This window comes from Oryctolagus cuniculus, chromosome 2 (assembly GCF_051225735.1).
Source record: "Oryctolagus cuniculus isolate XC-2025 breed Fujian yellow rabbit chromosome 2, ASM5122573v1, whole genome shotgun sequence".
Taxonomy (NCBI): domain Eukaryota; kingdom Metazoa; phylum Chordata; class Mammalia; order Lagomorpha; family Leporidae; genus Oryctolagus; species Oryctolagus cuniculus.
Window position 1 is genome coordinate 16,301,729 of NC_142868.1, and position 24,613 is coordinate 16,326,341.

General features: G+C 40.4%; 1 protein-coding gene across 7 annotated transcripts in view; it reads right to left on the minus strand.

Annotated features, from left to right (window-relative positions):
• The window catches only part of KCNIP4 (potassium voltage-gated channel interacting protein 4), a 1,209,654-nt gene that overhangs the window by 244,571 nt on the left and 940,470 nt on the right, over nt 1-24,613 (minus strand). Inside the window, exon 1 of one of the 7 annotated variants that reach the window (XM_051842096.3) lies at nt 13,960-14,603. The exons of 5 other annotated variants lie outside the window; for them this stretch is intronic. In XM_051842096.3, the coding sequence (XP_051698056.1) occupies nt 13,960-14,071 (112 nt within the window). In that variant the 5' untranslated portion in view covers nt 14,072-14,603. Of the gene's footprint in view, nt 1-13,959; nt 14,604-24,613 lie in introns of those variants that run through there. One more of the 7 variants, XM_070068105.2, reaches the window with a different exon arrangement.

Consider the following 24,613-nt stretch of genomic DNA (forward strand, 5'->3'; position numbering starts at 1 on the left):
CAGCGGGCTGGAGTCCAGGGGCAAGGTGATTCTCTGCCCTCAGCCAAACAGCTCACCAAGCCCTGTTCAGTTTCCTCTAGGTAAGCCAAAGTATGTGCCAACGTCTCAATTATGTTTTTGGTAAAAGTGTAGCAAAAGTATGTTTTTTAAAGGTCTATGTAAAAATCCCCATGAATTTTCTTTAACAAACTTTTCAGATTTTTATTCTCAGTACAAAAACTGTTGAATACATATTATAATAGCCACCAAGGGGTTGCTTCTTAATGGGCTTCATTAAGGCGCCATAAGGATGTACTTACATATTTAAGGTCCTCAGCCTGTTTTAGTACTTAAAACAACCCAATGAAAGTATGTTGCTGTTTTCTGTAAGAGAATCTTAGGTTTTAAAAAAAAATGAAATAATTTGTGTCTGAAACAAACATCTCGTAAGTGGTGGGAGAATTCAAACCCACCACAGTCTATCTATCTCTGGCTGTACCATCTACTGATTGGGGTGAAAATTGGATTTTGGTAAGAGGGTAAAAAGCAAAACCCAGTCATAGCTAAACTATAGGAGTCAAATATTCAATCATTCTAATGCCCAAATACTCTACACGCATCATCTGTATTGTCATCAGAGAAAAAAGCTATTGTTCTGGCAACATGCAAAGAAAGTGTGCTTCAGTCTGAAGTTTACCAAGAATATTTTTAAAAATGTCAGTATTTAACTAAATTCTCTGGCCTTCAACTTCTTTTCCGATGATTCCTCCCAGCTACTCAGAGTTGAGCTTCACAATCATTATCATGGGCAATTTGCTAAGCTTATTTGATGCTCACTACATTTATTTTCCTCAGGCAGCAGTGTTGTGAATAGTGACTGTACTTAAAGTGCTTAGTTGCTATCATGGAAATAAATATATTTGCCCTATTTTAAATATCCTATTTTATTAGCCTTTGAAGGGAAAACAGAGCTAATATGGAGTAATTTGTGATGAGGTTGGACAGGGCCATGTGCAATTTCAAGGACTCTAATTCTCACCTACGGAGTAAGACTTCTCTTTTTACTGTGTGAGGAAATGGTTTGGAGATAATTTTAATTAGGAGGCATGTTAAATAAACATGTTCTATAGTGTATGGAAACAGAAGAGGAGGAAACTCTCATTTGTTTACTTGTATTTAAAGCAAACTCTGAATAATTCTATTTAATTAAAGAGAAGGTGGAGAAACAGACATAAGAATATAATTAAGGGGCATCACAGTACAGTAGGTTAAGCTGCCACTGGAGACAGCAATGTCCCATATCCAAGAGATGACCCAGCTTGAAACTAATGCACCTATGAGCTTAACAGATGGCAACCCAAGTACTTGGGTCCCTGCCACCCATATGGAAGCTGGATGGTGTTTCTGGCTTCTAGTTTCTACCTGGCTCCCTAGACATTGCAGGCATTTGGGAGTGAAGCAGTAGATGGAAGATCTCTCTGTCTCTCCCTTTGTTTCTGTCACTCTGCCTTTCAAGTAAATAAATCTTGAAGAAAGAATATAAAATAAAATATTTCATTAAAAAAGAATGAAATTAACTTCCACCCTCTGCTAGGGATTTCCCTCTATTCTTCTCCTATGTAGTTAACTATCTCCATATTTATAAGACTCAAGAAACAGCAAAGGAGTGAATAACTAGTATTACTCAGTTCCCATTCTTTATTCCAACTTATATCTGAGACTGGTCTTAGACCAACACAACTGGTATCTGAGATGCTATAAAAGTGCCACATATACCAATAATCTTGCTGCGGCTTACTATAAAACACCAAGGCCATGTCCAAGAGCAAAGGAAGTTATACAGTAAAGAAATCCCACCATTAACACTGTTTAGCATGAAATAATTGAATGACTTCTCTTAGAGGAGGTAATTCCTAGTACATCTGTCATGATACAAAATCTTTTCACTCCTATTCACTTGAAAAATATTCCTCCACTCCCAGCTCTCTTTAAGGAAGCCATCAGACTTTCTTAAATAATTATTCCAGGACTTAAATTGTTCTGGGAAGAATGGACATTTGAATATTCAGGCACCTCTGTAATGTGATAGGCTGAGGAGACTCATTTTCATGGAAAAATATCTCCACTCTTCTCAGACAGCCATTGGCAAGAATAGGTCTTATTATCATAAAAGTTTTGCATTTGGAATGCATTAGCTAGGCAGGTCAACATTCCACAAAATTTTTTCAACAAAAGGATTTCTTTGCTGATTTGGCATTTTTCCTTGAATAAATGTTTAAACGTTAAGCTATGTGTTAGTTTTATTGTTCCTACAGAGCTGAAGAGATATACAACAATGGTGAGGTAGGTTGCTATTCTGAGCTTTAAACTTTTAGTCTAGAATGTTGGTTGTGCAACTTTTTAATGAGGTACATTTTCCAAGAGCGTTTTAGCTATATAACCTCTATTGTCATAAAGGAATGTATTTGGCTAACTCTCTCTGGGTCTCCTATTACGTTTACAATAACAGGAAGAAGTTAATCCTGACTTTTCACTGAAGTGATGTTTAGAAGTCTGCTAATTCCATCTTCAATGCACCAGTGATATTTAGGAATTGCTCAATATTGTAAAAACAGATGTGGGATTTGAATATTTGTTCAGGTGTTTCAGTCTTCTAATTATTTTATCATTATCCATTTTCCCTTGTAATTTGTTAAAATTAGGAATCACGTCACCGATTTCCTTCAGTGCTGCTAATCTTCCATACCGTCTTGTTTATTCATTAGAGTTTCCGTGACATTCATAATGTGCATGTGTGGGCATATAAAGTCACCTGGGTTCTTAATTCTATTCATATGGAGTTCTGAGTAAATACCCAACCTTCTATGTATTATCCTGATTTTGCTAATCCAGATACCTTAGAGAATACATTAATTTATAGAAATTTTGGAAAACAAAAAACCTTAGAATTTTAAAGAAGGTTTGGGCAAAAAATACTTGTACTTTATGTATCCTGTGGTTGATTTCAGTTCTACTGTTTGGAAGTTCAATAATTGGACAAGTTATTTAGGCTCTTCAGCAAATTTTCCTATCTCTGTAAGTATGGAAAAGACTTATGACTATGGACAGAATTGAGCTTGATAAAAGGTTCTAGTCCCGGTCGGGGCGCCGGATTCCGTCCTGGTTGCCCCTCTTCCAGGCCAGCTCTCTGCTGTGGCCAGGGAGTGCAGCGGAGGATGGCCCAGGTGCTTGGGCCCTGCACCCCATGGGAGACCAGGAAAAGCACCTGGCTCCTGGCTCCTGCCATCGGATCAGCGCGGTGCACCTGCTGCAGCGCGCCAGCCGCGGCGGCCATTGGAGGGTGAACCAACGGCAAAGGAAGACCTTTCTCTCTGTCTCTCTCTCTCACTGTCCACTCTGCCTGTCAAAAAATAAAAAATAAAAATAAAAAAAAATAGTGTAAAATATTCAAAATAAGCAGAAAGGCATGCAGTGCTGCGGCTCACTAGGTTAATCCTCCGCCTATGGCACCGGCACCCCGGGTTCTAGTCCTGGTTGGGGCGCCGGATTCTGTCCTGGTTGCTCCTCTTCCAGTCCAGCTCTCTGCTGTGACCCGGGAAGGCAGTGGAGGATGGCCCAAGTGCTTGGGCCCTGCACCCGCATGGGAGACCAGGAGGAAGCACCTGGCTCTTGGCTTTGGATCAGTGTGGTGCACCGGCCACAGCGCACCAGCCATAGTGGCCATTTGGGGGGTAAGCCAATGGAAGGAAGACCTTTCTCTCTGTCTCACTAACTCTGCCTGTCAAAGAAAAAAAAAGATGGTATTAATTCAAGAGTGTTATAAACTCTGAAGAGGTAATTATCAGAACCTCTGAATAAACTTGACCACCTGTTATGTTCCCAGCCATTCATCCACTCACAAGTTAGAAAGGACAGGGATGAGTGCTCTGCTTATGTGATGCTTGAAGTCAGTGAAAGTAACGGCACTGAAATCAGGAGTTTAATGTAGTTTGAAGTGCTAAGATAGAGTGCTTTGGGATAACAGAAATGGGTATTTTAATCCAACTACAGAGTTTAAGGGCAGTTTTCTGGAACAGATAGCTCCTGAGCTGAGCTTAAGTGATAAGGAGGAGCTAACCAGGTGGAGACAAGCAGGAATTGTGTTCTAGTAGGAGCTGCGTTCATAGGCGGGGGACAGGGATGAAGCATGAAGCAGTGTGGAGTGTTGGGAGGCAGTCAGGGGTTGAAAAGTGTTGATGCATCAGATAGACCCTTTTTCCATACTTCCCAGGGGAAGAATAATAGGAACTAATGTTAAAGCTTGAAGATACAGTTCTAGAAATGTGAGAAGGGGAGGGCATTCTGGAAGAGAACAGAGAATGGCAGCTGGAGACAGCATGAGCTCCTTAGGCCACCTCTGTAGAGTGTTGCTGGACGTGAAGCTGGGGAGGAGGAAAAGCAAGGTGCAGTGACCACAGCTGAGACTGGGCAGGAAGTCACTGCTCTGATCCTCATCATTGGGCTAATATCAAAAGACATCGAGATTTTACTTTGTCGGCAGTAGAGAAGAATCGTGGGCAGGGGCTCAGCTACTTAATGTTTTAGAAGAGTTCTCCTGTGAGAGTATGAAGTCAGAATGGAAGAGTAGTAGGGTGGGAATGGGGTTGGGATATGACAAGTGTATTGGTTTTTTTTTTTTTTAATTTATTTTTGACAGGCAGAGTGGACAGTGAGAGAAAGGTCTTCCTTCCGTTGGTTCACCCTCCAATGGCTGCTGTGGCCAGCGCGCTGCAGCCAGTGCACTGTGCTAATCTGAAGCTGGGAGCCAGATGCTTCCTCCTGATCTCCCATGCAGGTGCAGGGCCCAAGGACTTGGGCCATCCTCCACTCCACTCCCGGGCCACAGCAGAGAGCTGGACTGTAAGAGGAGCACCCGGGACAGAATCTGGCGCCCCGACCGGGACTAGAACCTGGTGTGCTGGCGCCACAGGCAGAGGATTAGCCTATTGAGCTGCAGTGCCGGCCAAGTGTATTGGTTTAAATGGATAATCCATCCAAGATGCAATGGAGAAACCCACAGCTAAGTTTTCGTCAGTGTCTGTGATATGTTCTGCATAGGTCTGGAAGCATTGTGATATGATAAAAATCACACCAAGCTGAGATAAAGCCTTCCCTCCTCCCTAGCCAAGGAGAAAATGAATTAAGTGGACAATGTGTGGATCTTTATGAGACTCAAGTATTTTGCTGTGCTGCATGCACAGGATGAACTGAATTCAGATTAGAGAAGAGAGGTGGTATTAGGGAGACAGTGGGTTTAGATCTGAGCTGAAATGAGGGAAGTAGGGTGGCATTTGTGGAGAAGGCATGCTAAGAAAGGGAGTAATGTAATACACTGACGAAAGATTCAGAAACTGGAGTCAACCTGAGGGTGTTCTTAGAAAAGCTAAACTAGGTTTTTCTATTAAGTATCAATGGTTCCCAAGGATAAATTATTTGCTTACTGTGTCACTCAAAGTAAGCTCAAAGACAACCCCTGCGAGTTTTGCTGATACACCCCCTTCTAAATAGCAGTAAGTTTCTCCTTCATGTCCATTACATGGTCCTACATGTGAGACCAGGACCATGTAATAAATCAGCTTGCTTCTATGTCCCAGTGACCAGCACAATGCCTGGTACACAGATCATAATTGAAACTATTTTTAAACAGATGAGTGACTGAATGATTATGTTTAGTAACAGGTATAATGGATATTAAACACAAAGAAAACAATGATATTGACATCATTAAGAATATTCCTAAATCTGTATGTATGAAATACATGAAACTTGTATAACTTAAATAAAATTTTTAAAAGAGAATGTCCAATATTTATTGAGTGCTATATGTAGGCACAGTAAAAAGCAGATTTTTAACAAATGTCACTTAATTTCATTCTAATAGTAATGATATGTGGTAACTACTATTATTATCCACATTTTATAAATGACAGACAAAAAGTTCAGAGGGTTCTATGTCTTTTCCAAGGTCACACAGTAAGTAAAAGGTAGAGAGATGTCCCCTGACTCTTAATTCAAAGAACATGGTTTTTCCAACTACTTCTATGGAGCTTTCCTTTTTTCAAAAGAAGCTCAGACTTAAGGTGACTTTGTTTTTAAAAACTATTTGATTATTCAATGTATTTGTCCCTGAAAGACTCATTGGAATGTAACAATCTGAAGGCTAGTTTAATTTGAAAACTTGAAATTTATCTTTAACAAATTCATTGAATAAAAGTTTAAAAACTCAATAAAAAATAACACCAATTTGTTCAAGAGATAATGAAATCTAAAATAAAATTCATTAGCAACCTAAACTGTCAAACATGACCAACAAGTCCCATGACAAAAACATGTAGATAGCTTAATTTTTATGACTAAGGAATGTCACTTTGTTGTACAAACATACACATGCTAACGCAAATCAATTGTGATTTTGACAAATGATTCCACCAACCCAAAGAGTTAGATTATACTCCTATTATTTCAATAAGACCAAAGGCTCAGAAAATTCAGATAAGTTTCCAAAGTACAATAACTTGCCAACATGAGGCCCATTTTCAGTGGGTTCCTTTATTACCAACTTTAGAACAAGTGTTGGAGAATTATAGCAAGAGGCCAAATCTAGTCTACTTCTTGTTTCATCATCTTCTAGCTAAGCATTGTTTTACCTTTAAAATAATGACTTAAAAACTTTAAAAAAAGGGTTTTACGACACATGAAGATTGTATGGTATTTAAATGTGAGCATCAATAAGTAAAGCTGTAACAGAACGTGGCCACATGTTTCTTTACATGTTGTCTATAGCTGCTTTTGTGCTACAAGAGTTGACTAGTGGTGAGAGCCTACATGACCAACCACATCTAAAATATTGAATGTAGTCAGAGCTGGCTGCTATTATTCTAGAAAATCTCACCAGGGGCTAAAGAACTCAGTGTTGAGCACAATGCAGAAATCAGGTGTTTGCATTTTCAGATTTATTGCCTAACTCAGTGATTCTCAAAGTGTGTCTCCTGGACCAGAAGCAGCAGGTTCAAGTAAGAATTTATTAGAGATGCAAATTCTCAGATCCCCAACCCAGATCTACTGAAGCAGTTCTGAGAGTAGAGCCAAACAATCTGTGTTGTTAACAGGCCATATAGTTGATTCTGATGTATTCTAATGTTTAACCGGCCCAACTCAAGGACTCTGAACATGGCACCCATCATTCCAAAGAATTACAAAAAAGGCATTCATTGGCTTCTGTTTGTGGATGAGACACAGACCTGATATTTCACTTATGTTTTTGTATTCCTTACAAGAATCTTAAAAGGTTGGGATTATTAGTTCCATCTTTCAGAAAAGGGAAACAAAGCTCTGGAAGATTAACTTGTTTGAATTACAGAATTAGGACCAACCTGCATTATTTTCTATTCCCCAGCATCTTACTCCACCCTCTCTCTCAGAGAAGGGGTAAAGTACCTCTGTATCCAGGAGGTGCTGATCTGTTAATTAGCTAGATCTTAGTGCTGTCAACATGCAAACACAATCACTCTGTAACTAGGTCTGAACAGAGCAAGAACTTGAACTGGAAACCATAAAACGGACCAGAGATTCCCCTACCCTACCTAGTACCAGTCACTTGCTTCCTTTCCAATTACAGCCTTACTTTCCTGCTAGTTTTCACTATTTATAAGTATTAAGATACTCAGTCAAAATGTTTTGCTTCTAGACAGCTTCTAATCTACATCAATGCACTACTTCCTTAAATCCTCTCCAAAAGACCTAACACAAGCTCAACCCCTCTACTACTTTGTCTTTTTCACCTCCAGTATCTACCTATCAGTCTTAGGTCATCAAGAGATTTCAGGCTACCATGGAATCTTGCAAGTGACACTAAAGGTCCTCAATATGGTATAAGTGAAGTGCCCTGTCAATATTACTGTGTGAAAGTCAATGATATTTGTCATAATTGTTAGTATCTTATCTATAACAAGGACCATGGTAAAGAACAAGTTTAATTATACAGACAAGAGAAGGAATAAAGCCACGTCAACTCTTCTTATACTTTTTGTGTTGCTCCAGGAATTTCGCCTTGTGTATCACATCCCTCTGCTTATATTGTGTTGCCTTACCCAATATCCAATGTCTTACATATCATATAAGGGAGCTTCTAATGTTTGTGGGAAATGAAATTGTAAGGTAAGTTTATTTTGGTGCAAGAAAATATGGAAATGCATAAACATAACAAATATTCAAAACATTCATAGAAAATATATATTATGAGTAAACTATTTATGGATTTCAGAAAAAGTTACACCAAAATAAACTTATCTTTTAATTTCATTTTTCCATGAACTTGTTGAAACATCCCGCAGTCGCATAGGCACCTTTCCTGCATATTAGTTTAATCAACTTCTCCTCATGAACAAAAGCCCAGCTGAAAGAGCTTCACCATGGGGTCATCGCTGATCACTTCTATATCAGCTGTGTGGACTCATTACTTTATAGTATTCGTGGGCTTCCTTATATTGATCTTTTTTTACATGTTGCATTATATGTATTTTTCTCCTTCTTCTAAAACAAATGGGAGTTCCTTAAGAGCAGCATCTATCTTTAATTCATAATAGAGTCTTTGGAGCTAGCAGAGTGCATGACATATTGTAGACAATCAAGAAACATTTATCCATTGCAAACTATTGCTGAAAATGGTAAAATGTTGACAATTATTGAAGTTGAATGATGGACAATGACAGTGCATTACATCATTTTTACATCATTTTCTATACAGTTTTAGGTGTAAATTTTTCCAAAACAAAAAGTTCAGAGTAATTGAAGGCCTTGCAAAATGTTAAATAAACCTATCAGAATGTTTAAGCTACTATATGTGTAACTATAAACACTGTGTGATCCATATTTCATCCTTCCAATAAGAAAAATATTTAAAGCCAAACATCCCCCTGAAATAAAATACAATTAAATTGTTTCAGAATAGCTGCAGGCTATGGATATAATTTTAAATAAAAACTTCTAGTGAAACTAAAGATTGATAATTCACCCAAAGTGCTTTATTGAGAGGGAATTATATAGATTTTTGCCTTTATTATCTCCCCTCTGAATTGCCATAGAAATATAATTAGTGTCTCTGCTTCTACTGTGTTATTTCTAAATTCATCTTCACATTCTCTCTGGTTGACTCACCTGACAGTGATTTGTCCTATTTGTTTCTCCAAAAATGAAGACTTTGCACCAACAGCTCTTCACTAGTCAGGGAGTAAGTGTGCACTGAGTAAGTGTGCACCCAGTAACCTCCCCACCACAGCTCCCGTTTGAATGTTCTGAAAGCCCTGTCCTACAAACCACACCCAATCCACTGCCCTTCGTCACGCAAACTGCCCCTGTCAAGGCTTCCAGACAGCTCCAGATCCTTCCTCAGCCTGAGATTCTCTTTCCCCGGTCTCCAATTTGAAAAATCCTTCTCTAGGTTCAAAGTGCCGTACAACTGTTCTCTCTCCGTGGAGAAGGCCTCTGTGGAGCCCCTTCCAGAAGCATCTTCACCTGTGCCTCTACAGGCTGTGGCTCGGGTCTGCGCCCACGTGCTTCCTTGTGGGTCTTGGCTGGCAATTAGACTCCCTTCCTAGAATGTAGCTGTACAGAGGAAGCTTAAATATTCACCTTCCACTTTCCCACCATCTTAGTCTATACACAAGGAAGGCCTTGCACACATTTAGAATTTAACATGACATATATTCGTACTAAACCTCCGAGTGATTAGATTAATCTTGTGGGTATTCTTCCTCATGCTCCTCATTAATGAGTGGATATGTGTAAAACCTCAATCATTGTATAAAAATCTCATTACTCATTTTAATCTTCTTTACAAATTGCCTTTGCTTCTTAAATCTTAGATTTCAATTGAAAGAATTTTCTTTTTCTAAATAGGAAAATTAGGACTTGTTGAAAACTGAAAACTAATTTACATGGAAAAATTGTTTCTCTTAACCCTTTTCAATCCATGGCTAATTCTGATCAGCATTAAAGATGATAGAACACAGAGGCTCAACGTTGCCTAAATGAAGCTCGTGGTTCTGCTCTTGGCCCAGTCTTCATTTTTCCACCAAAAGAATGACTGATTTAGTACAGCCGATATTATCTGTGTGGTTCAACCTTAGTGCAATGTTTAGTAATGCAGATTGGGAAAAACCTTGTCAGCCTTTTCTATGATTTGCACCAAGAAAGAATGACGATCAGATTGTGGCTTAGTCTTCAGCCACCTTTTTTTTTTTTCTGATCATTTACTTGTCTGGTGGCCAGAGAGCTTAAATTGTCATAGTATGAGAATATATAGGCAAGAGGCCTTGGCCAGAATTCTCATGGTCTTATTGGGTCTCATTGCTGGCCTCTGCTTAGCCTGGCCATTCATCATCACTGAAAGTCGTGTATGAGCAAAATTCAGAGCAGAAATCAGAAGGCAAAGGACTCATGAAGCTTCCTTGCATGCTTTTGATCGAGTTCTATTTTTTCATTATTGTATTTATTTATTTGAGAGGCAAAATTACAGACAGAGAGCGGGAGAGACAGAGAGAATGGTCTTCCATTTGCTGGTTCATTTCCCAAATGGCTGCAACAGCCAGAGCTGGGCCAATCCGAAGCCAGGATCCTGGGTGTCCCAGGTGGGTGCAAGGGCCCAGGCACTTAGGCCGTCTTCTACTGCTTTCCCAGGCCATAGCAGAGAGGTGGATCAGAAGAGGAGCAGCTGGGACCCAAGCTGGAGCCCATATGGGATGCTGCCACTGCAGGCAGAGGCTTAGCCTACTATGCCACAGCACCCACCCCTCTAATTCTATTTTTAATCTATGATAACAGTCACTGGTATGACTTTGTTTATGTCGTATTCTTGGGTCCCATACTTGGTTTGGGATCAAAACTTTGTAGAAATTAAGTGCCTATTCTATGATCTTATTTCTTATTAATGCATTTCCCTTAGATATTTCATACAACATCAGTGGGCACTTCCAAATAACATTGAAAATCTCAGACAATTTCCCATGTATGTTTCCTTTATTCTATTTATATTGTTAGGAAAGAGTAGTAAAGGAAAAATTGTTGGTAATGTAGTAGGACAAACACAGTATAGGATTCAGTCATTTTGATTTTGTCAGTTTTGTCTTATGATTAATCAATTAACTTCTTTGAGTTGAAGTTATTACCTACGTAAAATGTGAGAGTTGGTTTCAACCAGAATTTCCTAATTTATATTTCTGAACAAAAAATAACTGATCCACAGTGAATGTCATGGTGCAGTGGGTTAAACTATGACTTGGGACTATCTTGTCCCATACTGGGGCATTGATTTAAGTCAAACACTTTGCTTCTGATGCAGCTTTCAGCTAATGTGCCCAGCAAAGCAGAAGATGAAGGCCCAGGTACTTGGGGTATCTGTCACTCACATGGGAGACCTGAACTGAGGTCCATGCTCCTGGTTTCATACTGGACCAGTCCAGTATTTGGAAAATGAACCAGCAGATGGCAGATTCTCTCTTTCTCTGTCTCTCTCTCTGTCTCTCTGTTTCTCTGTGTGTGTGTGTGTGTGTGTATGTGTGTGTGTGTGTGTGTGATTTGCTTTCTGTAACTTTGACTTTCAAATAAATAAATACATCTCTTACCTTATATATGGTGGTCATCTGCATCCTTATATTTTATCACAATTGGGTCTTCTGATTGAACTCAATGTGTGAAAGTTCCCATCTCTCTGGAAATTTCACATACTATCTATTAGTATGTAGCATATCTATATATGTGTGTATAAGCAGAAAAATATATTTGGATGTGGTTGCAGATATGGATATGATTTAGGTATCTATCCCAAAGATGACGCTTCAGACTGGCTCAAATTCTATGATTACTGTTGTGGTGTGGGGGTGGCGATTAGGTTTACGATTCTATTTTTCATATAACTGGAATGCAAATGTGAATTTGCAACATAAAAACTTTGAGTTTAAGTGACATAAAATGAAGCTTAGGCAATAAAAGTTGAGTCATGTCAGGGCTGTTGAGTTTGGGACTTTTGACTTTCAATCTATGTGTCATGACTATTGGCAAGAAAACGACTATATGGTATCTCAGAGTGCAGAGAAAGTTGACTTCTCAAAGAACTCCCTGGCTCTGGAATGAAGCCATCTGGAGCACAATGCATTCAAGCTGGGGACTATGGCTCAACTAAGTCCAAAGAACCAAACCCAACATGCCAACATGTTTGGAAACACTATTGATAGAAATGGAATTTATCTTATTTGTATTTTATTAGGATACCAGCATTAGTGCATTGATGAAGAAGTGTTGCGATAACACAAGTTTGTTTTGTAACACTTGGACAAGTTTGTTTATACATTGCTTTTCTTCCAGGGGATAAAGAAAATCACTGTGTAATATGGAGGGAAAAAAAAACATTCATTTTTGAGGTTTTATTTAATCTCATTACATTATTATTTTCACTGTGCCAAATCAGAACTTGTCATAGATTGAAAATACTTAAAAGAAGATATAAAAACATGAGAACTTTTATGTTCTTATGTTTGTCTGAATAGTTAGAACCTAGTGAACCTTTTTCATAGAAAAAATAACTTCCTGAATATAACACAGAGTGACTATCATTCACACAATCATAGAAACAACCTATATACCAGATGTGCCTGGGATGATGTCATTTTAGCTAGCAGGTTCTACCTCCTGTAGTTATATTACAAGAAGCATGGCCAGGTTTAAATATTTCCATCTCTCCATACTATATATCATATGAGACGTAAAGAGTACACCTAGTCAATAAAAAAAAAAATCCTTATCTGGAAGGGATATTAGTATCTCAGGGACTCCATTCTTTTTCTTGAGAAGAAAGCAGAGCTTAGATGTAGAACAGACATCAAATGATTTAAGTAATTCAAAATATATTATTTTAGTAGAGATATTATTTCATGAAAAATATGTACATATGTGTGCTTCTATCATATGTGTATATATACATACACACATATGGTACTTCAAAATGTTCATGGAAAATGGAATTAGATGTTTATTTGTTGCAAAATTTTTGAAATCCACGCATACCAAAGATCTTCAGAAAAGTCATGGGCATGCATATTACTAAAATAATTCTCCATATATTTCAAAAAAATTTTCACCAAAATAAACTTTGAATTCCAGTTTTCCATGAATTGTTTGATGCATCTACTCACATGTGCATATACATATTTATATTAAGATTGTTAGAAGAAATTTCATCAACTTTTTAAAAATTCTCCAATCTTTAAATAACAGAATGGATTTTAACAAGCAAAAGTACAATTTACATTGTATGGATAAGATACGTACTGGTAGCAGCAGTTCTGTCCTAACTGTGTGTTTGAGTTCCTAAGAAAGAGAAACCAGCAAAGTGGCTCATTGGGAAATGTAAATGAAACATTTTTGCAAATTAAGTGTTGAGAGCGCATTTTTGCTGAGCACCCATTAACTCAATTTATACCAAAAGCTTATGCATTTATATCATAATCAACAACCCAGCCGTACCCCACACCTCCTAACTGATGAGGCACACACAAATATTTCTCTTACAAATCAAAATGTTCTCCCAGAGCCTGCGATTGCTAATGACATTAAGGCGTGGTAGCCAATGTGAACTTGACAGTCCCAAACCAACCTGTATTATCACCTCACAGCGGAGGCCTCACTTCCCACCTTGGAAATCTAATTAACCCACAAGACACATGCACCTCAACAGGCTTCTAACAGAACGAGAATGGTACTGTATCCCTTCCCTCAACCATCTGGGTAGACAGAAACGAACTGTCCAGTCCATAAGGTGCTCTATGCCAAGCATGCATATTTCCCAACTTTTACTCGGGGCATTAAGCTTTCTCAACTTCTGCAGCTTCTGCATCGAATTCTGAACCAGACCTGACCAACGGCATGGACTGGAAGCGACCACTTTACCTTCTGAAAAATCAATCAGTCCCAGCAAATGAAGCAGCTTCAGAGACGCACATATAATCACAACAATACCCACTGTTTGCAGTCCTTCGGACTCCCACTCGAGAGTCAACATCGTCTAAGCAGGCAGAGCATCCCAGCCTCCGGACCCCTTCGGAGCGGAGGGAGTTAATTAGAGACTCCAGCAACGTCTGGCTTGCAACAAAGACTTGCAAGGGGGAAAAGTGAGCGGCTCCTCCTCGCAGACTCGCGGTGCGAAGCCGGCGGCCCCCCGGAGTGAGGACAGACCTGGGCCAAGGTCCAGCCTCTCATGCTGATCCTGGCATTTGCCTGGCTGGGCTCCCCCCAGACCACAGTGCACCGCCAGCCAGCCTCTCGGCTCTGTGCTGCGACGGCGGATACTTTGACTTCAGAGCTGCGAGGGAAGCATCAGTTGGCAAACTGGAGAATTTGCAGGGTCGGTGGAGACCAGGGACACTCCCAGCAAACTTGCCTCGAGCGTGCAGCGCGCTCCACGCGCTGAGGACGCCAGGCTGGGCAGGGCTGTGCGCTAGTTTTGCTGCCTGGGAAGCCTGTGCATGTCCCCTTTTTGCCACAGCAGCTGCTCTCTCCTCTCCTCCCAGAGCCTCCTCCGGGAGACAGCTCAGCCCCCTCTCTAGATGCTAGAGAAGAAAAAAAAATCAGTGCTACCGGCTGACGCCTGCAGTCCCTTTCAGAAAGCCCCAGGGAGAACCCTTGGGCAGCTTTTCCAGGGAGAAAAGTGTGGGAGCAAAATGATTCGGAGACGGTCAAGAGGGAGCCCCCGAGCTGCCTCCATGCACTGGTTGCTCATGGGACTTCACTGATCCAGCGGGAGCGTGATTAGGGAAACTGATTGGGACTTTCTATTGAATATATTTCCAAGCATGGATATTGGGAAGCCCAGAGAAAACCTTGTAAGGACTTGATTTCCAGTGACTGCCACCTGTGGGGTGGGGGCCACAGTCAGCCTGCTCATCTAGCCTCAGCCACTCTCCAACCAGGTTCCCAGGCTTCCCTGATGATAAGCATCACCCCGAAGTGCTTGTTAAGAACACTCTTCGTGGCAGGGTGGGTGCTTGGCTTAGCAGCTGAAGTGTTAAGATACCTGCGTCCCAAACAGGAATGTCCGGATTCAAGCCTGTTCTAGCTTCCTGATAATGCAGACCCTGGGAGGCAGCAGGTGATGGCTCAAGCACTTGAGTTCCTGCCACCCACATGGGCGACCTGGCCTGAGTTCCAGACTCCTGGCTTTGGCCTGAACCAGTTGTTGCTGTTGTGGGCTTTTGGGGAGCGAACTGGCAGAACTCTTCTCTCTCTCTCTCTCTGTGTGTGTGTGTGTGTGTGTGTGTGTGCCTGCCTTTCAAATAAATAAAATTAAATCATTTTGAAAAAGCCTGACTGCTGTGGAGAGTCTTACTCAGACACTCCTGGAGTATCTGGTTGAAAAATAAGTTCAGGTGATTTTTATCAACAGGGAAGCAGGGGTCGTGCTGGTCCCAAGGTGCCATCACTTGCCTTATCCCAACGCCATCAAGCAGGAGGCAGCCTCATGGAAATGATTGTGGATTCTGGACTATGCTAGGACCACACTGGCTTAATCACTGTGTTGGTTTTATCCACCCTGTTCAAGCCCAGGCTGATAATGGACATGAAGAGGCTCAATGTGGCCCCTGGATATATGTGAACTCACTCATATCTGAGACGCACCTCCTATGGGGCAGCATCATATTCAAGTTCTGCTTTTTCCTTGCTGTGGAATCTTCTACAAGACATGTAGACTTCTCTGAAAACTGTTCCTGGTGTGTAAAGTCAGGATTATAATCCTTCATTTAAAGTCTTCCATTTAAAGGGAATTAGGAGAGTTAAATGAGCTTATAATTGTAGCTAATATTTACTGACCACTTATTATGTGCTCATCAATGTTATCATGATGTATCAACAATAAACTCATGCCCAGAACTCTGAGTGGGAGATATTACAATCATTTTCTTTCTTTCTTTCTTCATTTATTTTTTGACAGGCAGAGTGGACAGTGAGAGAGAGAGACAGAGAGAAAGGTCTTCCTTTTTGCCGTTGGTTCACCCTCCAATGGCCGCTGTGGCCGGCGTGCTGCGGCCGGCGCACTGCGCTGATCCAAAGCCAGGAGCCAGATGCTTCTCCTGGTCTCCCATGGGGTGCAGGGCCCAAGCACTTGGGCCATCCTCCACTGCACTCCCGGGCCACAGCAGAGAGCTGGCCTGGAAGAGGGGCAGCTGGGACAGAATCTGGTGCCCCGACCGGGACTAGAACCTGGTGTGCCGGCGCCGCAAGGTGGAGGATTAGCCTATTGAGCCACGGCGCCGGCCTACAATAATTTTCATTTTTAGAGGCAGGAAACCAAAACATAAAAGGATTAACTTACTTGCCAAGCAGTGGACATAGTACCTAGAAGCCCAAAGGCATTCATTCCTTCAGTTTTTCCTTACTAATATTAAAAGCTGCTACTACTAGCTGTGAATGGCACACGAATGCTACAAGGACAAATCATGCCCATCCCTAGCATTTAGTGGGGGAAGCAGACATGATGTGGGATGTGACCAATAAGTTCACCAGCTCCTGAGTAGACACCTCTGCAGAGAACAGGAGCACAGGAGAGGGAAAGGCAACTTCATGCAGGGAAGGGTGTGTGGTGGTGAAAGGAGGGAGACTTCAGGGAGGAAGGTACCATGCGTAACAGTGGCTTTTGTCATTACTAGAAGTAGTAAGTCAGAGTCAAGTTTGGGATAGATAGAGAGGTCCTAGTTCTGTCCCTTGCTTAGTGTGTCACCTTGGGGAAAGTGTCCCATATTTGAGTCTGTTTTCCTAGTTTTAAATGGGAATTCTACCATCTCCTTCTCATCATTATCTGAAATTTGGTTCAGAATATAGAGATGGGAGCCCAGTCTAGGGTGTTTCCTATTCAGTATGTGGTAGTTGTGGGATTATGATGGAAATGCCACCTCTTTGGAGTTTCTTTAGGGTCCCCTTGGATGGAGTGTCTTTGCTGTTCCCTTATCCTGCTCCAAGGTCTGGTTTCCCTCTTTTTACCATGAAGACTTTTTGATCACCCTAGCCCATAGAATTGTGTTTCTCCTCTGGGCACTAGGAAATTACTTGGGTTGCCAAGCTAACCCTTTTCATTTTGGATAATATGTTTACGGGAGGTACCTTTGTATCTATCCATAGAACCACCCATACATCCAAACATTTTGTTTGCAGTTATGTCAGCAAGCCGGTGAGGGAAAAGCAGGTCTTAGTAGTTGGAAGGAAAATAAACACTGTAACAATTATCTGGAATTTCCACCAATGTTTAACTATAGTGAATTAAAAGTTTAAAAAAAATAGAAATTAATTAGGTCAAGTCAGATATAACTGTGTCTCTTAATCCTGTATAATATCATATTGTGGGAAAGAACTAAAGTACAGAGAGTTTAAATGACTTGCTAAAGGTCACAGAGCCAGTAATCCAGAATTCAAACACTTCTTTGTCTGGCTCTCAAATTCACGCTTGTACATATAAAACCCCTCAGCAGATTTCAACAAAACGTTTGTCTGCTATCTCTTGATATATAGAGTTAGGCAAAGCATTTAAAAATGGCCACATCTCATTTTCTAGGAAAGAAGTCTGCACCATTCTGGAAATTCACATAAATACTTATGGATATGCTTTTACTGATTGCAGGCAGATTCCTTTTCAGGTCAACTTCATTTGTAGTTTTAAGATCCACTAGTTGAGTGTCTTGGAGGCCCAGTCTTCCCTATTGACATTAGCTAGCATTAGGACATGGATTTCTGGGCTCCTTCTGTTAGGTCCAGTTACAGGATGCCTTGGTTCTCAAGGATGGCAGGAGATCTTTCACATGCATGCTCTACAGTGGGATTTTGTAAAGTAATAGCACAATCGAAAGAGTGTCATAGACACCAGCATTTTACCATAGCAGGTTAAGACACTTGCAACATCAGCATCCCATACTGGATTGCCAGTTGGAGTCCTGGATGCTCTACGCCAATCTAATTCCCTGCTAATGCACCTGGGAAGGCAGTGGGTGAATGCCCAGGTTTTTGAGTTTCTGCCAACCATATGGGAGACCCACATGGAATTCCTGGCTCTGGGCTTTGGCCTGGCTCAGTCTGGTCATTTAGGTAATGAACCATCATAAGTAAGATCTATTTATATCTCTCTGTGTCTCTGTCTCTATTTCTGTCTCTTCTCTGTCTCTACTTCTACACTCTGCCTTTTGAATAAAAAATAAATAGATACATCTTTTTAAAAAGAGTTTTATATTTCTCCAGAAAAGTCTAATAAAGAAGGGAAAATCTGGGGAAAGAGGTTTTCTAGGGCTATCCTGGGAAAGAATAGTTTACTGCCTATTGTTTTAAAAGTATCTCCAGATGATGGCTGAACCCACAACCACTTGATTGCATACACTGTTAGCCCCAACTCAGTTTGTCTTATTAAAATATGCCCCCAGCTTTCTCCCTCATTGCCATGTACATATCCTTCTTCACATTATGAGTAGTGAGCAGATGTCTTTCATATCAAAGAAAAAGAAGAGCAAAATAATACACTAATACTTCCTATACACTGACTCTAAACCAAGCACCATACCAAGCACTTTATATGTTTAGATTAGTTTGATCTCACTCTAAACCACTAAGTTCAGTGTTAGCACTATTTCCGAGATGAAGAAAATCCATGAGGCATTGGGATTGGTACTTTTGTAAATTCATATTCAATGTAGGGGAAAACCAGGATTTATTCCTGACTTATTCCTGAAATCATAGCAGCCATAATTTATGGAGAAGTTATATATTTCATACACTTTTAAAATCTTTACAGATATTAACTAAATGAATCATTTCAGAGTTCCATGAGACCTAAATTATTTCAAGGAGAAAATTATGGCTTCAGAAGATGAACCAATTTGGGATCTCAGGAAACTGAGGTAGCAGTAGGCATAGCTGGGATTTGGACTTAGGTGTCCCGAGTACTAAATCCTACACATTTCACTCCTTACTATTTCACTCCAGAATTCTCTGAACTATGTTGAATGTTTTTGTTTGTTTTTGACTGGGGCTTTGGTTAGGGACTGTGAATGGACAATATTCACAACTCTTAGGAAGTGAAAAATCTTACTTCTAGGAGATATGCCAAAGCTAATTGACCAGGCTGAGAATGAGAGAGGTCAGTGACAAGACCTTCAATTTTCTGCCCACAATCGACTGTGATCCGTTAAATCATATCAAGAGAAATGATGTATCTAAATCCTGGGAGTGATCATTTCCTCCCCTGTCGTTGTAGCTTTGTTTCAGATTTCAGGTGATCGTCTCTGGCTAAGTAATACTCCTCAGAGTTTGGCCTTTGGTCTAATTGTTAATTAAGCTGATGGTAGTGACACCTGCGTCCCTTATTTGAATGCCTGGGTTTGAATCTTGGTTCTCCTCCCAACTCTAGCTTCCTGCTGATGCACGTTTTGTGAAGTATATCATAGCTCAAGTGGTTGGTACCTATCACCAGGTGAGAGACCTGGAATGAGTTCCTGACTTTGGCCTGTTCCAGCCCTGTCCATTGTATGCATTTGGGAAGTGACCCAGTGGAGAAGAGCTCAGCATGAGGGAATCCTCAGAAAGTTCCACCGAAGAGAGAAGCCTGATCAAGTCAGCCCAGGAGTCATGCCAGGGGCGACTCTGCCTGGATCACACTTGTGCACACACGAAGGCAGCGTTTGTGACAGTGATAAGCCTAGACGGAGGCCTCCTCAGCAGGAGAGAAAAATCATATTACACAGTTGCTGAAAGAGGGCTTTTCATATCAAGGCTTGATGGAGCAAATAACAAAGACAGGATCTCTGAGTGACTTTTAATGACTCTTCTGATTTTAAGATTTTCTCACAAAAGCAATTAAAGCTATTCAGCCTTGGGTAACCTCTTTTCTATCCCCATGCTACTACCACCCCAAAGTAGATTGCCTCTCTGTATTGGGGTTCTCAATTACTTTGAGAAGATCCTTAAATGTTTTTCAGATGAACTTTCTGTTCAAATATGATAGGATTCAAATTCTCTCACTTAGCACTTAGCTTCAGGTCTCACTCTCAAAGTTTACTAAATAGATCTTAAATGAATTTCTGTAAAAAATATATATGCATGGATGTCCATCAAACAATTAAACATTGCACACTCTTCCGTTTTGAATGTAATCTTGAATCCATAGGTGGTTTAGATTCTACATAGAGAATTGAGAGGAAAAATGTCTTCCAACCTAAGATGCTTCCAGCAGTATTGTTTTAGCCTATGTTGAAAGTATGAGAGTTTTCAAAAAGCTAGTAAAAAGTACATATTTTAACAAAATTGTACAGGGATTTCATTTTTGCACCAAAGATAAACTAATATTTTAATTCTCTTTTTACATCAACTTGATGAAGTGTCATTGTCACTCTCATACATACACAGTATGTGATCTTAATATAAACAAATTAGCAGATTATGTGGAAGTACATCAAGGCAGTTTCCATTAGAAAATGATTTATGACTTTTTTTTAACCTTCTCAATTTTCCTCTTCCTGTCCTTTGTAGACTGAACTCAATGGGTTCTTAGTTTCACCAAGCTAATCCAAATTACACTTTGCAGCTATATTGTCATATCCCGTTTGATGTGGTCCCTTTAAAAAAAAAATCTTCCTTGTACTATCATCCTAAGGTGGCTTAGGGCAGTGATTCTTCAGGATAACAATAATTAAAATGAAAAATAATACCTGCAATTAAAAGAAATGTTTTTATCTATGGCATTGTAATTGGCATTATAATAACATTTAGTCTCAATCCTGCACATATAATATGCTGAGTGCATTACTCAAACTGCCTCCTTGAATGGTCAGAACTAGCCAGTAGGATAACTCACATTAGGGACACTACTGTATAGATGAGGAGTCTGAGATGCAAAATCCAAGGTCACTTGCCCAGCATTATATGCTAAAGCTTCCAGAATTCTCACTCAAGAGTCAGTATTCTTAATGTTCCAGGGGTGGTAAATAGGAAGATCATCCTTTTGTTTTATTTTGTTAAGAATAATTATTTAATTAATTGGTCCAAGGGTCAGAGATACAGGGAGGTAAAGTCAGAAAGAGATGGAAAGAGAGACAGAGAGAGATCTCCCATCTGCTAGTTTAATTCCCCGTGCCCACAAGACTTGGGGCTGGCCCGTGCTGATGCAAGGAGACTGCAACTCACTCCAGGTCTTCCATATGTGTGGCAGAGACCCAATTACTTGAGTCATTAACCACTGCCTTCTAGGGTACACATTACTAGGAAACTAAAACGAGGAGCAGAACTGGGATTCAAGCGTAGGCAGTATGGATTGAAATGCATGTCTCTCAGTCATCTCTTAATCACTATGCCACTCTTCCAAAACAACTGTTTTTTTTTTTTTTTTTTTTTTTTTTGTTATGTGACCTCAACACACAAAGAGAAATAAGATATAAAATGCAAAAGATCTCAAGAAAGGTATGTGGCTTTAACCTCATACTGATTTAGGACCAAGAACTTTCCTCGGAACAAACAGAACAATGATAAAAAGATAAATGAGATAAAAGAAGGAGCCTGGGCTAGAAAATGAGAAGTGAGAAGTGTAGAAGGAAGGAAGACAGGAAGAAAAAGTGCAAAGAAGAGATGAGAGAGAAGAAACAGGCAATCCTCTACCACAGATATTGTGAGGTTTAGGAATGTAAAGATGAATTGGGTCTGTTTTCTACTCGTGAGATACCCAAGACTGTCATAGAGCTGTGGTCTGAAACACGAATCAAAGAGGGCTGTAGGGAAGGGATGTGTGAGGGCGTCTTTCTCCTTGAATTAGTCCTGCCTCCCTGCTACAGTCTCTGGGGCCCTTATAATTAGACAAGTATGTCTTCAACTTGACTTTCACAGCTGCAGCTGAAGATGACCTTGGAAACTAAGCAGGTGGTTTTCAAAGCATGAAGAATGGCATTCCCATGGGTGGTGCACTGGTCATGGCTGGCCCTGGCCCTTCCTACTAGGTCCCATCCCAGGCCCCGTGGTGCCTTCCCATTCACTTGTGCCAGGGCCTGCATCCCATCAATTTGTGATTCTTTCAGATCTCAGTTACGGGATTCCCAGAGACACACTTGGGTCCTCTCAGAGCTGCATCAGCTCCTTTTGTGAATCACAGAAGCACTTTAGAAACTGAACTCAACAGGTTTAAAGTAAATGCATTCCCTGTCTCCAGGGACACTGAATGCTTATCTCGACCACACGTTTTTTAATGAAGAGTTATAAGACTATATTGAAAGAGTATTTTGTATAGTCCTCAAGATTCTTTACCTAAAATACTTCTAAATCCCTTCTTTACCCTTATGGTTGGTTTCTCTCTCTCTCTCTCTCTCTTTCTCTCTCTCTTTCACACACACACAATTATAAGAATTATTGCTTTCACCTGCAAGTTCAGATCATGTGAGATCCTGGTGAGTACAGAAATCCCCTTTTGCCCATTTGATGAATGATGAACAAAGCCGAGTAAATGTTCAGGCAGTTTCCACTAGGATGAATGGTGGGGGGCTTTCTCTAAACTTGCTGAAACCACTGGCACATAGCTTGGTCTTCAGTGCAGTGCTAATGGGAAATGAAGATGTCTATATAACAACTATGATACAAGCTGGAAAGGAGTAGAAGGGAAAACGTTCTCATAGACAGAAGATCAGAAAAATCTCCTGTGTAAACTCTGATACAGAGCTATGGAGGGCATGAAAGGAAATTATTCCCCTATGGGGCATGGCATGCTTCCCACACTCAGTCAACACTGTTGTAGCTTATCACACAGAGGTTGCTTCTTTTATATCAGTGTATCTGCTACATAAAATGCTGAAATAAGTTTGGATTAGTTTCAATGGTTGCTGTCAGAAACTGTTATTAACTTGCTGGCTTAGAACAGCACAAATTTTTATCTTATAGCTCTGAAGATCAGAAGTCTGAAATGAGTGGTACTTGTCTAAAATCAAACTGCTTATAGAACTGTATTCCTTTTGGAGTTTCTAGCACAGAATTCCTTTTTTCTTTTGCCTCTTCTAGAATCAAGAGGCTGCCTGAATATCTTGGCTTGTGGTGTCATCCATTGTCAATGCTAGCAGCAAAGTTGAGTCTCTCACATCCATCACTCTAACACTCTTCTGCTGCCCTCTTTCACTTATCCTTGTGATTATATCGCGTCCACCTTAATAATCCAGGATACTCATCCTATGTTTTAGAGATTTATTTATTTGAAAGGCCATGCAAAAGAGAAAGGAAGAGGCAAGGAGAAAGAGAGAAGGAGCAGGAGAGGCAGACTCAGAGATTGATTTTCCATCCACTAGTACACTCCACAAATGCCTGCAGTTCTAGCCAGGGCGGGGCCAGCCTGTAGCCAGGAACTCCATCTTGGTCTCACATATGGGTGGCAAAAGCCCAAATAATTGGGCCACTTTCCCTTGCTCTCCCAGGTATACTAGCAAAACGCCAAATCAGAAGCAGAGTATCCAGGACTTGAACTTGCACTCCAATATGAGATGCTGGTGTCTCAAGTGGCAATATAACCTGCTATGCCATGATGGCAGCCCACAAACCTTCCTATCATAAGGTCAGTTGAATAGTGATTGGATTGTAATTCTGTCTGTAACCTTAATTATTCTTTAACGTGTAACCCAAAATATCCACAAATTCCTAGGATAATGGGGGTCATTATTCTGCCAGCCCTACCATAGTGACATATTAATTATTTTTAAGAAAAAACATTTTAAATAAAAGAAGAAAAATACTAGAACCTACAAAGATAGACTCTACATTAGAGCCAGTTATGATAAATGTGCATGAGTGTGTGTGTGTGTGTTAAAGTACAGAAAATAAACCTTGTCTTTGAGGAGAGAAGTCCAAGATTAAGTAACATTTCTGTCTCTGAACTTTGATTTTCACAGAGAAAGGACTCTGAGGAAGTATCCTTCAAAGGAACACTAAACAATTTAGAAAGTATAAGTTAATGATGAGACTGAGGACGGTTCAGTGGTCACAAACAACTCTGTGTGAGCCCAGGATGAACTAGAAGCTGCAGGGCTAGAATCCTGGGGGATGCAGAACTGGGAGAGTGCTCCTCAGTGCCCGTATTGCCCAGAATTTCTGGGAGGATCACAAAAGGTAATGAAGGAGCTGGCACTCAGGAACGGAGAAAGGGCTCTCGGAGGTAACATGCGAAAGAATGGACTCAGACATCCTCAGGTGGGTAAAACCAGACGGGAACGAAGTTCTCCAGTTGCCAAGATTTCATTTTTAGTTAAAGTGTGTAATCCTCTGAACATGAGAGTCATAGACCATGACATTCTGCAAGATAGTTCATGGCAGTTGAAAAACACAACACAACATAAAACAAAAACAAAACAAAGGGGAAATGAGAGGTTTGTCCTTTGAAGATCCATTAGACACTTTCTCCTAAGGATGCTTGGGCTAAAAATCATTTTCTTTCTGCCACTTATATCTACTCATGATGTTACCTATAGGAGAGGTCCTCAAAATTTCAGGGAAAATGTATATTATAAAACAAACCTCATATGGACTGCAGATACACTTTCATTATTTATTGGAG